Consider the following 17119-nt stretch of genomic DNA (forward strand, 5'->3'; position numbering starts at 1 on the left):
GTGTGCTTGTAGATCTGCTGTTTTCACTAGTTTAGTACATTTTATAGATGATAAATACAAAACGAGCAGTTTTGGACATACAAGGTTTCCACCCGACAACGACGATATGCTATAAATATAAGGTGCTGGGGAATGAAAATTATAATGTAGGGGTGCCTCGGATTTAAAAAATATTTATAGGGGTGCCCTGAGCCAAAAACGTTTGGGAACCCCTGTCCTAAACCAATCCTAAGATGTCGATGTCCTCCACAAATAATGTGATCTAAAGGTTGGTTGTTGGTCTCCAGGGTTTGACTGGAACCTGGTGTTTAAATGGGACTACATGACACTGGAGCAGAGGCGAATCAGACAGGGCAACCCCACCGCTCCCATCAAGTGAGTCAACATTTATACAAACACAATCTGAATCCTCTTTATTGTCAAAAGAAACGGTGGGTGAAATTAGTTTTTGTGCATCAAGCTCCATTGTTTTTGATTGTTTCCAGAAAAAGTGTCACACTACAGTGTGACACTAGGGCTGTCACAATTATTACATAATCGTCTAATCGTGATTATTTGACATTATCGCAATTATTTTGTGATAATCGTCATAATCGTGAATGTTGAAAAATTTCCGAAATAGTGGAAATAGCAGATCTACAATGCGACGCGTTGTGAGCTTGTAGATCGGCTATTTCCACTATCAAAGTTATTTTTTAAGTAGTTAGTTGTCAAATATGTCAGTAATTTCTTTGTATATTTAGGTTATGTGTCATATCTACCATGTACAACTTCAAAGCCTAAAAGCCAAACAGAAATGTAATTATCAACGACAAAAACACAATTAAATCGTTAATCGCCAATTATTTGAGTGACAATTAATCGTCATGTAAAATGTCATATCGTGACAGCCCTACGAACACAATCTGAATCCTCTTTATTGTCAAAAGAAACGGTTGGTGAAATTAGTTTTTGTGCATCAAGCTCCGTTGTTTTTGATTGTTTCCAGAAAGAGAGTGTCACACTACAGTGTGACACTGTAGTGATGATCAAGTTGGAGCGTTAAAAGATTGGAAATAGGAGGTTTCTGACCAACAGCAACGATATCAGTTTGGGGGTACATGACAGTTAGTCAGGGAATTTTAATAAAACCCTGGGAATAAATTCCTTACCAAACAATTTCTTCACCAATGTGTTTGTAAAGGTGTCTAGTAACATATCTAACAAAGATTGAAATTCAACATCCCTAGCAAAATATTTGACAGCTAGGGTAATTCTGGGTCTCATTCACTTACTATACTCTGTACCAGGGGTCTTCAACGTTTTCAGGCCGGGGACCCCCAAACTGATGGGGAGATGGAGCAGGGACCCCCTACCACCTCGTAGGGTGGGGGGGTCGGGGCTACGACATATTTTTTTTATCTTAAACATGTACAAGTTACAGCGAGCAGGGTGGGCCGTACCACTACCATTTCTAAACATACTTATTAACTGAGAACCAATGTCAATAATATCAACAATCTGTCAATTGCATAGTAATCATGTATTCAAGCTATTCAAAATGGATAGAATCATGATTTATTTTTTAACATAAATGCGAAAAATGAAAAAGAAATAATGAAAAAAAAAGAAAACATTTTTTGAAATCTTTTTTTTTTTTTAAGCAATAATTTCGCGGACCCCCTGCAGTACCTCCGCGGACCCCCTAGGGGTCGCGGACCCACTGTTGAAGACCCCTGCTCTGTACTATAAGGGAACAAAATCACCACCAAAAATCTGCTTTAAGTGGGGTGTGAGGGGTCTAACTAGGTGTTTTTAATTATTCTGAATCCATTGCAAGCATTTGTTTTGCACGAAAAACATTCTTTGGGCCAAAAATGGACCCCATACACCTTGTGAAAAGTGATGACTCATCACTAAACCATAGTTTTTTTTGGGTGAATGAGAGTGAATGAGACCCAGAATTACCCTAGCTGTCAAACATTTTGCTAGGGATGTTGAATTTCAATCTTTGTTTGAAATGTTAGTAGACACCTTTACGAACACATTGGTGAAGAAATTGTTTGGTAAGGAATTTATTCCCAGATTTGACAGTTATTCTGCTAGTTTTCCCTGACTAAGTGTGTCACTGATAAGTGTCACCATGTCAAGCTAAAGCTAGTGCGTCTTCTCCATATGCTTTATGGTTATTGGTTATCGGTATTGTCGGTAGGCTACCGATAATGGAGGAAAGCCTATGCTAATGATTAAGACCTCCTTTTCGTTTGCAATAAAGTTTGTTATCAGAGGCGTAATTTCAGAAAGAAATAGGCAAAAGATTGGTTACCATTTTAGCCTAATTTCTACAAGAGAGCCTGTAGATCAACTATTTTTGCTATTTGTTTGGGGGTACAAAGAGAAAATGTTTGAAGCCTAAAATGACATTCCCAAAATTGGGATGCCACATTGAAAGTGGTTAATAAATGAGTTGGGGACTATTATGCATAGAATAACTGAATTTGAGGTTAAATGTGAACACTAGGCGAGCCAGCACCTGGTTGTAATCCCCCTTACAACGTATGATTGGTTCTGTGTCTGTGCAGGACCCCTATGATAGCAGGAGGCCTGTTCGTCATGGATAAGGAGTACTTTGAGCGCCTGGGGAAGTACGACATGATGATGGATGTGTGGGGAGGAGAGAACCTGGGTGAGTACTTAGTACAGTAGGGTACAGTAGAGCAGTGGTTCCAAATTATTTTAGCTCAAGACCCAAAAGAGAAATCGGATGTTATTTACCCCGGGACCCAAACCAGTGAAAACTGCAGATCTGCAAGCTCACAACGCGTTGTGAGATCTGCAAGCTCACAACGCGTTGTGAGCTCGCAGAGCGGCTATGTACACTACTTCTTAAACATTTGTTTTCTAATTATGGAATTTTCTTTGATTGTTTTTCTTTTATCCATGATGACATTATTTTTGAATCATCTTTGAATGTGTTTTCAACTGTTTGTGTGATTTATTTTATTTTTTTAGAAAAGCTTTTTAAAAATATATGAAAAAATAAAGAGACATTCACTCTCAGCCCACGGAAATGCATCCGCGACCCACAAATTGGCCCCGACCCACTGTTTGGGAAACAGCAGTAGAGCAACTGGTTTGACAATTATATTCAAACAGCATAGACAAAACGCATAATCATTTGTTTATTGTTGTGTGTGTGTGTTCCAGAGATCTCGTTCCGTGTGTGGCAGTGTGGAGGCAGTCTAGAGATCATCCCATGCAGCAGGGTGGGTCACGTCTTCAGAAAACAGCACCCATACACCTTCCCTGGAGGCAGTGGAACCGTCTTCGCAAGGTACCACACTCGCACACACATGTTGCCATGTTGGCTTGTGGTGGACATTTTTTTACAAAATTTTTTTTTTTTATACAGAGGGCAGAGCAGACAATAATATTACCAGAAATACAAAACACATAAAGAGATATCTCAATGGACCCTTATTTGGTTCCATTTGTACACTCTCAGAGTTACGGGGAACCACTGGTATGAGTGGAGTCATAATGTGTCAATAAGTGTCATACATATTCTGAAGAGAACCTGGAGACTTGACATTCAATAATTGGGTCTTATGGATAAAATAAGGACATTATAATGCTGTGTAAAACAGATAAAATAAGGACATTATAATGCTGTGTAAAACAGAAATTTGCCAAGTCCAAGTCTTTGCCACTGACAATCCTTTCCGTGTACAAACATATTGATGACCCCTGTCACTGAATTGTCCACGAAGATGAATTAGCTTTTGTTGAACTGCAAATTCAGTACCACTTAAACCCTCTGTACTTGATGAAACGGACCTGTAAAGAGTATACATTTGGTAGGCTCTTATGTTACTCTACACAAATCTATTGGCAAAAATGGCAGATCTACAAGCTCTGTTGGCCAGTAATTTTCAAGCCGTTAACAAAAGTGGCATTTTAAGTTCTGAGCAGATGTTGATTATCACAGTAATATCTTTAATCGCAATAATCTTTTGCTCTATCTCCTGCAGTGCATATGGCTAGGTTAACGCTTGATACCCACCAGGCGTGCATTCATAAGCTCACAGAAAACTGTTAACATTTAGAAGACATTTTTAGGTCTTAATGGGTTCATGTGTTTTCAACCTCCCTTCCTCCCTCCCTCCCTCTCTCAGGAACACACGGAGGGCAGCAGAAGTGTGGATGGACGAGTTTAAGAACTTCTACTACGCTGCTGTACCTTCAGCTAGAAACGTCCCCTATGGAAAGTAAGAACCACTAGTTATGAGTCCTAAGCACTAGCTAGTAGCTACTAGTGATTCCTACATCTGATCTGATCCCATTGTATCTCTCTCCTTAGTATCCAGAGTCGTCTTGAGATGAAGAAGAGGTTAGCCTGTAAGCCGTTTAAATGGTACCTGGAGAATGTCTATCCTGAGTTACGGTAAGAACACTTGGACAGGAAATTATGTCATTTCTCGGGGCTCACACCTGAACTAAATCAAAAATAAGTTACTTATGTGCACACCTGTTTACAGTGGAAAATACAATAAATAAGTTGACTTGGGGCGCCCCCCGGTGGCTCAACTGGTAAGAGTGTAAACCATTTGTTCCCGCAACCTTTTTTGTCACTATCAACAACAACGCAGAAACAACAACGATATTTCGATATATCGTTGCTGTCAGGAAGAAACATGTATTTTTTTTTTAACCCCATTAACTAATGCCCTACTTGATCATACTACAGTGTCACACAAAAGTAGCAGATCTACAAGCTAGAAATGTGGTGCAAAGCGACGCGTTTTGAGCTTGTAGATCTGCTACTTTTGCTCGTTATGGACATTATAATTATGAGGTTTCCACCTTGTGTGTGTGCGTATGCAGAGTTCCGGACCACCAGGACATTGCGTTCGGAGCTCTCCAACAGGGGGGAAACTGTCTGGACACTCTGGGTCACTTTGCAGACGGAGTGGTGGGCGTTTATGAGTGTCACAATGCTGGAGGGAATCAGGTAAACACACACACACACACACACACACACACACACATACAGGACAGTAGATATGGGATTTATGGCTCTTTGAAGTGAGCCAGATCTCTGGGATCCGTTCCTTTGAAAGAGCCGTTCAAAAGACTGGCTCATTCTATTTACTTTGTAGATGCTGATTATAATTACAAATAACTTCAACCCTATATACATTTATTTCGGACATATATAGGTAAAAAAAAAAAAGACGATCTACAAGCTCACAATGCGCATTGTGAGCTTGTAGATCTGAGCTTGTAGATCTGAGCTTGTAGATTGTGAGCTTGTAGATCTGCTATTTTCAAATTATTTTTCTACATTTTACTCATTGGAAAACCTGTGAAACAGGACATTCTGCATAATGAGTACGTTCTAATATTGGTACTTTAAGTACATTTTGATACCAATACTTTTTTACTTTTACTCAAATACATTAACATTCCAAACTTCTTCTTTTGCAGTATTGATATTGTTTTACTTAAGTAAAGAAATCGAGTACTTTTCCCACAACTGTTCATTAGAAAAGAACGGCTCCCTAATGTGAACCGAATCCTATCGTTCATTTCAAAGAGCCATTCAAAAGACTCGATTCGTTCGCGAACGTCCCACCTCTACAGGACAGCCAGTCAAATGGCTGCTTGAAGTCACATGGGTGGCGGCGGAGAAGCAGTGTTGATTTCATCAGCTAAAACTATGATGAAATTTTTTTCGTTGACAATCTTTTTTCACTGACGAAAACTAAATAAGAACTAAATAGAAACTAAGCTATGATATTGACAATTTCATCAACAAATAAACACTAGACTAAAATGTTTGGGAGGGACTAGTGGAGAAGAGAACTAAAAGTAAGTAAAGTCATTTTATGTTTGGTTGTGCTCGGGTGTTGAGCTCTGAAAATAGCAGATCTACAGTGCGACGCGTCGTGAGCTTGTAGATCGGCTATTTTCAGCATGCAACCAAGTGAAAATCAGGCATTATGACAAATGCCAAAATCCATTCTAGTCGACTAAATCAACTGTAGATTTTGACGACTAAAATCTCACGATATTTAGTTGACTAAAACTAGTCTGAATATAAAACATTTGAGATGACTAAAATATGACTAAAACTAAAGAGAACTTTATTCAAAAGCCTATGACTAAAATTAAGTCTAAATTTGCTGTCAAAACCAACACTGGTGTGGTTTGTTGCAGGAGTGGGCGTTGACTAAGGACAAGTCGGTCAAGCACATGGACCTGTGTCTGACGGTGGTGGACAGAACGGCCGGGTCACTCATCAAGCTGCAAGCCTGCAGAGAGAACGACAGCAGACAGGTGAGCTTGATTGATTGAATACTTAAAGGGGAGGACCACCCATTTTCAATAATCAACTATATCAGGGGTCTTCAACGTTTTCAGGCCAAGGACCCCTTAGCCGAGAGAGAGAGATGAAGCAGGGACCCCCCCCACAACCCATAGATACCATGTTGTTTCATCGTTTGACAGCTTAAAGCTATACTGTGTAAGATGCCCAACTAGTGGTCATTAGCCCTATAGCAAACCGCGGTCGCGTCCGCGTCTTTCGGCCGTTTTTCGTACCTTCAGACCCCCGCGTCTGCCTCCACCTCGCTGAGATCTATCTTTTGAGGGGTCCCTTGTTCCTGTGCGTTCAGTAATTCCAGAGATACGGACTCCTTCACCCTGCCTGGTAGGCGAAATTACCTAGAGAAGGGATGGTACAAACGGGCGACAACAAATATGGCTGCCATAGCGACCCCACTTCAAGATGCGCTGTGATTGGCCGGCAGTTGTATAACCCTCGCTGTGATTGGCCGGTAGTGTGATGACGCAATTTTGGCGCGAGATCCGGTCCACGGCAAGGATCGCAGTTTACATATATAGAGAAGGCTTTACAGGCTGAAATTCACGGAGTGGGTGTTCTAAAACTTTAGCGATTTAACAGTTAGGACAATTTTAAGATTTGTTTTATAAAAAAAGTTACATGGTACAACTTTAATCATCTGTGTATTTTGGGTTCATGTAAATTTGTGTTTCCGGATATTTAACCACTTGACCGTCAATACTTAATTAACTTGACCTTTCACTCTGTACTTAGTGTGCTCTTTTTTCCCCTCTACACCAAACCTAGATCAGCAATTTTCGGCTAAAGTTCTCAGAATAGCGTGCGTGCGTGTGCTGTAGAAATGGGAGCAGATAGAGTCCAACACTAAACTGTGTTTTCTCTTGTAGAAATGGGAGCAGATAGAGTCCAACACTAAACTGTGTTTTCTCCTGTAGAAATGGGAGCAGATAGAGTCCAACACTAAGCTGTGTTTTCTCCTGTAGAAATGGGAGCAGATAGAGTCCAACACTAAACTGTGTTTTCTCCTGTAGAAATGGGAGCAGATAGAGTCCAACACTAAACTGTGTTTTCTCCTGTAGAAATGGGAGCAGATAGAGTCCAACACTAAACTGTGTTTTCTCCTGTAGAAATGGGAGCAGATAGAGTCCAACACTAAACTGTGTTTTCTCTTGTAGAAATGGGAGCAGATAGAGTCCAACACTAAACTGTGTTTCCTCTTGTAGAAATGGGAGCAGATAGAGTCCAACACTAAACTGTGTTTTCTCTTGTAGAAATGGGAGCAGATAGAGTCCAACACTAAACTGTGTTTTCTCTTGTAGAAATGGGAGCAGATAGAGTCCAACACTAAACTGTGTTTTCTCCTGTAGAAATGGGAGCAGATAGAGTCCAACACTAAACTGTGTTTTCTCTTGTAGAAATGGGAGCAGATAGAGTCCAACACTAAACTGTGTTTCCTCTTGTAGAAATGGGAGCAGATAGAGTCCAACACTAAACTGTGTTTTCTCTTGTAGAAATGGGAGCAGATAGAGTCCAACACTAAACTGTGTTTTCTCTTGTAGAAATGGGAGCAGATAGAGTCCAACACTAAACTCCGCCACGTGGGCAGCAACCTGTGCCTGGACAGCCGCAGCGCCAGGATGGGTGGCCTAACCGTGGAGGTCTGCGCCTCCAACCTCAACCAGCAGTGGAAGTTCACCCTCAACCTGCAGCAATAGGGGGCGCTAATGAACAGCAACAACACAACACAACATCCACACAAACACCCACGCACGCACGCACACATGCACACAAACACAGAGTGACACTTGGAGAGCAGACAGACTTGTGGACGAACAGATAAAGAACTCCTCTATCTTTACCCGGGGGAGGGGGCGGGGCCACTGGACCTCAGTCAATCTGAGTTGTAGCCAATCATTGTCCAGAATTCCTCCCCTTATGAGCTCCACCTCCCTCCCTCCCTCCTTTCCTCCCGGGTGGGGGGGGGGGGGTGATGTTTGTACACATTACCGGAGGAAATAGGAAACGTGACCATATTTGGGAAGGGAGGAAGGGAGGGAGGGAGAGGGGGTGGGTGCTCATGACGATGACGATGATGAACATTGCTGAAGATGACGTTCCATCCAACCCACATACCTCAGTGTTTGTCTCGCTGGTGAAATGGAACAGTTTTTTTCTTTTTATGAAATTTTGAATTCTTTTTAATTTTCCGGTTCTTATCTTTCTCTATCTCTCTCTCTCTCTCTCTCTCTCTCTCTCTCTCTCTCTCTCTCTCTCTCTCTCTCTCTCTCTCTCTCTCACCCCCTCCTCTGTGGATGTCCGCAGCATTAGTCATGTATTGTCATTGTTGGGGAATGTATAAAAGAAAACAAAAACAGACAAGCTGTGTTGTTGTTCCGACAACGGGAACGGTCACTATAAGTTTTGTCCGTTCGTAGAGAGAGCGGAAGAAAAGACTCGACCACGCAGAGCTCTTCCTCTCGTTGGTTGCTTTCGACCCCTCCCCCCTCCTCCTCCTCCGCCACCGACGAGAAAACTCCAGAAACGACGGCACAAAATCCAACTGGAATGTTGTTTGTTTTGTTTTCCTACGCGTCTCTGGGTTGTTGGGTGGGTTGGGGGAGGGTAGGGGGAGGGGTCTCAACTTCCAGAAACTAGAAGTGTCTTTAAAAAAGCTGTCTTGTCATGGTTGTGACGGTCGGTGTCGTAGCACTGGATGCTACGTCTTTCTCCACCCGTTTGTTTATCGATCATGTCTTTAATTTCTGTTTTCTTTTTTAATTCAAAGTTTCGACTGAAGCAAAACCTGAGATGTTTTTATTTGTTTCGTTTTTTTGTTGTTGTTGATGCCGACAGGGTGTGCTTTGTGTCGCGGTTCAGGCTGTTCAGGGCTTTTCACGCGGTGCTCCTCGCTGGAATAGATGCGTTTAAACCAGGCGTTTGCAAACATTTCAGGCCGTAACATAATCATAGTTGAACTGGGAACCCCCCAAAAATAATCATATTTGAACTGCGGATACCCCACCCTGACAAGCACTTGGAATTTTAGGAGTTGAGGCATTACATTTAGTTTGATAAATATTGTGAAAATAGCTACAAGCTTGTTTATGACTATTTTCAAAAAGGATTTCCTCTGTCATATTTGACAATTTGGCCAATGTTTGACCACATCTTATAGTATTGTTTGTTGATTACATTTGTAATGGTCATATTACAGTATTTTTAGAGGTATTAAAAATATCTTAGAATTCCTTAAGCTTGTCACTTTAGAAAGGTGCAGATATCCTGTATACCCTTATACTGAGTGTCGGTTTAGTGGTTTTAGAGTGAGAACACAATGTTGTACATTAAGCTGAACATCTCATTTAAGAGGCATCGAAGAAACCTGTGTTCAACTCTTTGACACAGGTGCGCCGAGTGCACGGGACGAGAACAAATGCGAGACTGCCCACCCCCACCGAAATGCTCGCCTCTCAAAAATGAAATGGAAAAAATTCAAATGAATTGCAGTCGCTTCCCGTGTGAAAAGCCCTTAGCAGCCACCATTGGCCAGGTTTCGGCCCCCCGATAGAAACAGCTGTTAACGTCACCGCATGCAGTGGTGACCCGTGAGGGTAAAACCGCTCGCCAGAGAAACGTTCCAATCCTTTGGTCCCAAGATGTTCCAGGAAGTCCATTCTATGAGTAGAGTTAAAATAATGTAATTTAAGTTATGGCTGCGCCTGTGCCAATCAATGTTTTTACCCAAGAACTTGGGCCTGGACAAAAAAGGCCAGAGAAAGAGTATTAACCCGGAGTCCCCCATGGGTCTACACTAGAACCCCTCCCTGTTTTCGCTCTACGCTAAATATTAGCTGAGGATATCTCCACGCCAAATGTTGGCTCCCAGATTAGGGACGCTACAGGGTTCATGTGGTCGGATCATATGGCACCGAAACGCTCCGGGAAAGAATGATCCGGAAAACGAATGAATAATGTTAAGTCCTCCTCTGACTCTGGAGAACTCGAACTGAAATGGTAAAACATTGTTTCTTTTTTACCCAGAAGGGAAGAGTGAAATGTTTCAAAAAGACCAAAGCTTCCTTTGTAAATGAAACCTTATAAAACACTGTCCAGTTGAAAGTCTAGATCAGTGGTTCTCACATGTCCAGGACCCTCAAATTTGATATGCATTTGACCCCCATTGATTGATTGATTGATTTGAATACTTTAATAACATGTTTGTCAAAGGTTATGCTAAAAGAACGATAACACCAAACAGCTCTAGGGAGCTGTGATCTGTTGTGGTCCACTGTAGGCTACTCACATTTGAAAAGAGTTTGTGCCAGGAGAGCTGCATTTTGCTGGGGACTCCCTCAAGAACCCCTGGGGGTCCCCCAGAGCCCACATTGAGAACCAGTGGTCTAGACTAGGGTCTTCTCTTTTTGTTTAACAGACCAGCCTGTTCAAAAGGTTGAACAACTGCTGTGAAATATTGCCCTGATCTCAAAAGTGTTTTGATTAAAAAGATATGAATATAATATATACAGTAATGGGTATATCCTCTAATAGCATTGTGCCAGTTATTGGTATGTTTGTCCTTGACTACTCCTTTTTAGAACAGCGGTTTCTCAAATTGTGGTCCAGGGTTCCCTGAGGGTCCTCTCAAATGGACAGACCTATCACGGTATATATTATACCAGGGTTTCTCAAACATTTACATTTCAAGGTCACCCCTTAACTCTGACAGTGTACAAATGGAACCAAATGGACCCGTTAGGGTCCAATTTAGACCCCCCTAAAGGAAACCAGAGTCCCTGAAAACCACTTTGAGAACAACTGTGTTATACTATTTAGTGTTGCGAAAAGTTCCCTTACAGGTCAGCAACTCTTGAGGGTGTACAAATTTGGTTCCACGTGTACACACTCCTGAGTTATGGGGGTCCTTTAAAGGAGAAAAGGTTTGAGAACCACTGTTTTAGACTTTATACCTGGTATTAATTCATGTCCTGATGAACTGACCTATCATCCTGGTTTTATTGGCATTACTCGTTTATTTCTTGATATTGCAGTTATCATGGTTTCACTGCCAGTAAAGGTCTGTGCGTGTAAATTCAGGAGTTCATTTAGCTTCGGAAGAGTTACATTAATTGGTATTACTGCATACATACATACATACATACAGTACATACCTACACACACACACACACACACACACACACACACACACACACACACACACACACACACACACATGCACTCATATGCATGACACATACCAAGGTTATCATAGTTTTAGATTTTTTTCTTTAGAGTTTTAGTTTGCTTTTAATGTGGGTTTGCTGGTTAAAATTAACACTTTTAAAGGCTTTGTTTTAAACGTGTTAAATTTGTCAAGTCCAAGATTCAAAACCATAAAGTATTGCCATTAAAAATATATAAATACAAAATAAATAAAAGTTTAAAATACTTTTCAGCTAAAACTGGCATAGCTAAGGATGACATATTTTATACCCACGCACACTTACTAGTCTGATATATGAACTATTGCCTAAAACCAAACACTGCTGTTCCAGTTAGTTATTATCATTTTAATTCAATGTAACTATAATAACCTTGGCATATACTGTACTGTCATGCACTTACATGCAATACTGTACCTACGTACGTACATACAGTATATACATGCACATACACATTGCCAAATACAGTACAATTACATGATGTAGACAGAAGATCATTTGTTTTGTTTTTCTTTAAGATTTTCATTGGATTGTATGTAATGTAGCATACTGTAGTATGTTGTTGTTGCACACAGAGACCATGTGATGGCAGTATACTGACATCTCTTTATCACACAGTATGTGTTGTTGCACACAGAGACCATGGCAGTACTGGCATCTTATCAGCACTCATACAAAGGACGCCCGTGTTCCTTTTGATCTGCGTTGGTGCTTTTTAACCACGTAAAAACTCTGTACTTGATTCACTCTTCTTTTTTTGACTAATTGCTGCCGCAGTGTGTTTTTAACTCTCCTTCACTTCCCTGCTGCCTTATTCCTTGAATTTCCATGTTGTTGTTTTTTATTTAAGGGAAACTGGAAGAGTTTTGGACACATTTTGAGCGCAGCAGCGGGAGACATTTAAAGGATCACTATCAAAACATGTTTGTGGTCATTTTCATCGTTTTTAAGTTGCTTGATTCCGTATTTAGATATTTGATATTCATTTTATCAGACACATTCCCTTCCCCCTTTTTTTCATTTTAGAAAGAAATTATATAAAGAAAAGTAATGGGGGGGGAAAAACATGGTTGTTTGGAGTCTGAAGTTACAATGGATTTATATAGGAAGGGAGTGTGTCTGATAAAATTATTATTAAACATCAAATTTCTGAATTGAGCGACTCTCTGGGCTGGCTGCTCACAAATGACCCAAACATGTTTGAAAGTGAAATATAAGGCTATGTTCACAATGGCAGAACTAACCCCTTTTTTGGCTTAATATCCAGATTGGAATCACATAGGGCTGTCACGATATGACATTTTACATGACGATTAATTGTCACTCAAATAATTGCGATTAACGATTTAATTGTGTTTTTGTTGTTGATAATTACATTTCTGTTTGGCTTTTAGGCTTTGATGTTGCACATGGCAGATATGACACATAACCTAAATATACAAAGAAATGATGGACTCATTTGACAACTTTCTACTTAAAAAATAACATTGATAGTGGAAATAGCCGATCTACAAGCTCACAACGCGTCGCATTGCGACGCGTTGTGAGCTTGTAGATCTGCTATTTCTTGTAGATCTGCTATTTCCATATATAGTTCCATATATATATGAAACATTTTCAACATTCACGATTATGAGGATTATGAAAAATAATCGCGATTATGTAAAATAATTGCGATTAGACGATTATGTAATAATTGTGACAGCCCTAGAATCACATTGGTTTTGGTTTATCTACTGCAGAGGAAATCACATGGAAACAGTTTTTGGTGAACCACATTCCTATGTGGCTAAAATTTGATTCCAATCATTTCTAAAGCCGTGTCTCAGTCACAGGACACTTGGGACACTGAAGCCTGGTTTATACTCAATCATACGACTTGCGAGCTCACCTATTTTTAGGGAACGATAAACAGCTGTACAATAGATAGACTTGCAGGGGGGGGGGGGGGGTCTGCCAAATCTTTGTGATAGGATATTTTTACATTAACCACTTGATATGAAGCCTAGCATCTCTATTCTGAGGAACATTAGGAAATAATTATAGATGCCATCTGAAAAAGCTCTAGAACACACCACTGGAGTATACAGTAGGTTTAAGCATTTGCCACGCCTACATCGTTAAATGTTAACGACAGCAACTGAATACACTAATCTGGTCTGATCACTTTGTATATACGGTATAACAGTGTGGACGGACAGGCCTAAAGATCAGATTTGAGAAACAAATGGCATTTTGCTGCGGACTGAACAAAGCCTCAGATTAAGACATCATGAGTTTTCTTTTCTTTTTTTTTCCAACTACAGCCACAGCATTGATTAGACAGGACACATTAATATCAACCAAATGCCTAAATTGCTATTTTCAGTTTATTTACCAACCAGGCCATTGTTTGAAATAAGCCATTTGTTGTTTAAAAACTTGTGCTAAAACATTGTATTAATTTGGCCTGGTTTAGTTATCGCCCCCTGTGGAGGAAGAGAGGAAAGGCAGTTCCTAGAGAACATAATAATGTATTAATCATAGCATTATTGGTGTCTTCGTCAGTGGTTCAAAAACATTGTTTGGAAGCCTTTCTTTTTTTTTAAATTAAGTCTTACCTATGTGAGGATGAAACGTTTGCTGTTTTTATTTTATATGAATTCAGGAGAGAAAACGGTGACAATTAAAGATGCATTCTGTTTTAATTATTTGGATGATAAAAATGTTTACATGTCTTCAGCAGCACAACGTGCCAAATTTCCTTCCTGTCGTCACCAGGAGGAAGACGAACATGGGAGGAGACTAGTAGACGTGGGAGGAGACTGGTAGAAATGGGAGGAGACTAGTAGAAGTGGGAGGAGACTGGTAGAAATGGGAGGAGACTAGTAGAAGTGGGAGGAGACTGGTAGAAATGGGAGGAGACTAGTAGAAGTGGGAGGAGACTGGTAGAAATGGGAGGAGACTGGTAGAAGAGGGAGGAGACTAGCAGAAATCACCCTGGGCACGACCTGGCTGTTCGTTGTTCCGGAAGTTGTGGCGGAAGTGCTGCGTTTAAGGGAAGTTACGTCACGCGGTGCGGGTCTGTTTACATCCCCCAGCGAAACAAACACAAATAGATTGTAGCTCTTAACTCGATCTTAATAGGTGTAACTTTGTGCGAATCCATGTTTTGTTTGGATAATATTTATTGCAAACACAACCGACGGAGCGGGAGACGTAGAACAGATTTCTTTTCCCCAGCGGGGAACACATTTGCAGTACTAACACCACACTGTGAAAAAAATACAACTTCTGTGAAAATTCACACGGCCGAAGCCCACCTCCTAGAACACTCTCTGCCTCATATCGTACCCAGGCTTTTCTCTTCGCAGATGAGTACGCCTGGCTACAGAAGGTTGAGCAGAAATGGGAGAAGACTTGTGGAAGTGGGCAGACACTTGAAGAAGTGTGTGGTGGTACCTCTAATGATTAAGAGTAGCGATCAGTGCCCATACCCTAGGTGGGGTTGCCAAAAGGGCCTTTCTGTGTGGAGTTTGCATGTTCTCCCCATGTTCCCTCTGGGTAGATACCCTCACAAAAACATGCAGTAATCCTAGTCTCTATAATGCATCCCCCTGGCATTATCGGGGCACCTGATGGAGGGGAACGGAACTGGTTGGAATAACGTGTTCCTTCCACACGCTACGTCCAACCGGGGAATCTCCCCCCTGTCAGGTGATAAGAAGCTGCTTGGACACCTCATGCATTGAGCATGAGGTAAGTCCGTGCTCTCCCCAGGTTGGAAGAGGGAGTGTAAGGCCCGCAGGATTACATTGATAATTGACACTGGGAGAAAAAATGGGTTGCAAAAATTGTGGGAGAAAATAAAATAAGGTGCAGTGGTTCCCCAAAAATTGGGGTCCATGGACTCTCAGGGTTCCTCTGACAACTCTGACAGTATACAAATGAACCCTGGCATGGGGGGGGGGGGTGTTCCTTGAAATATAAAAGTATGAGAACCACTGGATTAGAGGTACCACCAACACACACTTCTACAATTCTCCTCCATCTGACGTGAACTGAGCCTGAAGGTTAGACCCAGGGGTCATGGCCATGTTGGCTCGTGGTGGACATTTCTGTCAAAATTCAATTTTTGTCACAGACATAGAAAATGAGCAGACAATAATATTACCAGAAACACATAAAGAGACAGCCCTATGGTGTTTTCCACCCTTGCAGTGATGATGTGTTTGATGACGGGATGAATAAAAAGCCAAATGTCATATTTTGAAAACACTATCTAGCGTGCAAATCAAAAGTTCCCAATCCCATTCCAGCTGCTTGGGAGGAAGCATCTGAGTGGCTTGACATCTTTATAGCAAATAAAGTGAACCCGGGATGAATTGAATTGAATTTGATGAGTGATGGGAAAAGTCGTGCATTGCTTCATCTCAGTTTTCCACAGACTATGATTATAACAAGTGGAATGCTTCGTATCACTTTACATCACCATCTACAATTTACAAGTAAATTGTAGATGGTGATGTAAGGGTACAACTAATATCTGCAGGGACGTGCAGGGCTGAAACTTCTAAAAGGGCCTTTGGTGAAAGGACCTCCAAGCTCACAACGTGTTGCACTGCGACGTGTTGTGAGCTTGGAGGTCGGCTATTTTCGGTGCTTGATACCACACTAAACGTAGCATAATCAAGTGAATACTGTATTTCTACACATGGAGGATAATTCTTTCAACATAAGATGCTGCATTCAAGTTCAGGAGAGTTTGGACAAGGCAATTATCTTGAATGCTGCCATTCAGGTATGGCATGGAAAGGGGGGGGGGGGGCATTTGCATTTCTTTCACCATAGTGAAAATAGCATTCATGGTCTGGAGACTTTATAGACGAGTAAAAGGGCAAGGGCTCAAGCTCCCTTTGATGTCTATGTATGCATGTGCCTGTCCCTCTGTTAATGGAAAGGTGTTTGATTCATGCAAGGAGCTTCTTTCAGCTTGTGAGTGTAGGCAGTACCCAAGTCCCATCAGCATTTTATGCCAGAAATAAAACTGAATTCATAAACAAAAGCAAACGATAAACGGTATTAAAATGAGGTTGTGGCATGAGGGATATCACATGTAAAAGTGTACATTGTTTGTATATACCCGTCAGTGTCGAGTGTTTGTACAATTTGTACAGATATACAGTGTATTCGGCCTCAGTTCATAGTTTTTTTGTTGTTGGATTGTACAGCGCTGCACTTCTAACTGTTCTGTTTTATAGAAATGGAAGAAATTCAACTTTGAATGAGGACAAATGATTAACTTAAATAAATGCATTTATATATGAACGAAATGCCGCAAAGTGCTGCTGCTTCAGGGAGTGAGTACATGTATACACGCACCGACAGGCATTAAAAGGCTTGAAAGTGATATTATTTTTGTTAACACAAGTGCTAAATAGTCCTATATTATGTTTGTTCTCCAGCTCTTCAGTAAATGTGAGCATACCATTGTCATCCAATCAAGAGAGAGATCATAAACAGGTGAAATCGGAAGTGAAGAAACATAAGAACTGGAACAATTGAAGCCGATAAA

General features: G+C 41.0%; 1 protein-coding gene across 1 annotated transcript in view; it reads left to right on the forward strand.

Moving 5' to 3' along the window:
* The window catches only part of galnt2 (UDP-N-acetyl-alpha-D-galactosamine:polypeptide N-acetylgalactosaminyltransferase 2), a 69332-nt gene extending 58469 nt beyond the window's left edge, over positions 1 to 10863 (forward strand). The window contains exons 9-16 of the mRNA XM_080730507.1: positions 288 to 375; positions 2562 to 2665; positions 3187 to 3313; positions 4155 to 4247; positions 4340 to 4423; positions 4864 to 4990; positions 6199 to 6318; positions 7906 to 10863. Coding sequence (XP_080586633.1) covers positions 288 to 375; positions 2562 to 2665; positions 3187 to 3313; positions 4155 to 4247; positions 4340 to 4423; positions 4864 to 4990; positions 6199 to 6318; positions 7906 to 8061 — 899 coding nt within the window. The 3' untranslated portion in view covers positions 8062 to 10863. The remainder of the gene's footprint in view (positions 1 to 287; positions 376 to 2561; positions 2666 to 3186; positions 3314 to 4154; positions 4248 to 4339; positions 4424 to 4863; positions 4991 to 6198; positions 6319 to 7905) is intronic.
* The last annotated feature ends 6256 nt before the right edge of the window (positions 10864 to 17119 follow it).

The sequence above is a fragment of the Nannobrachium achirus genome (genome assembly GCF_963921795.1).
Source record: "Nannobrachium achirus genome assembly, chromosome: 7".
NCBI lineage: Eukaryota > Metazoa > Chordata > Actinopteri > Myctophiformes > Myctophidae > Nannobrachium > Nannobrachium achirus.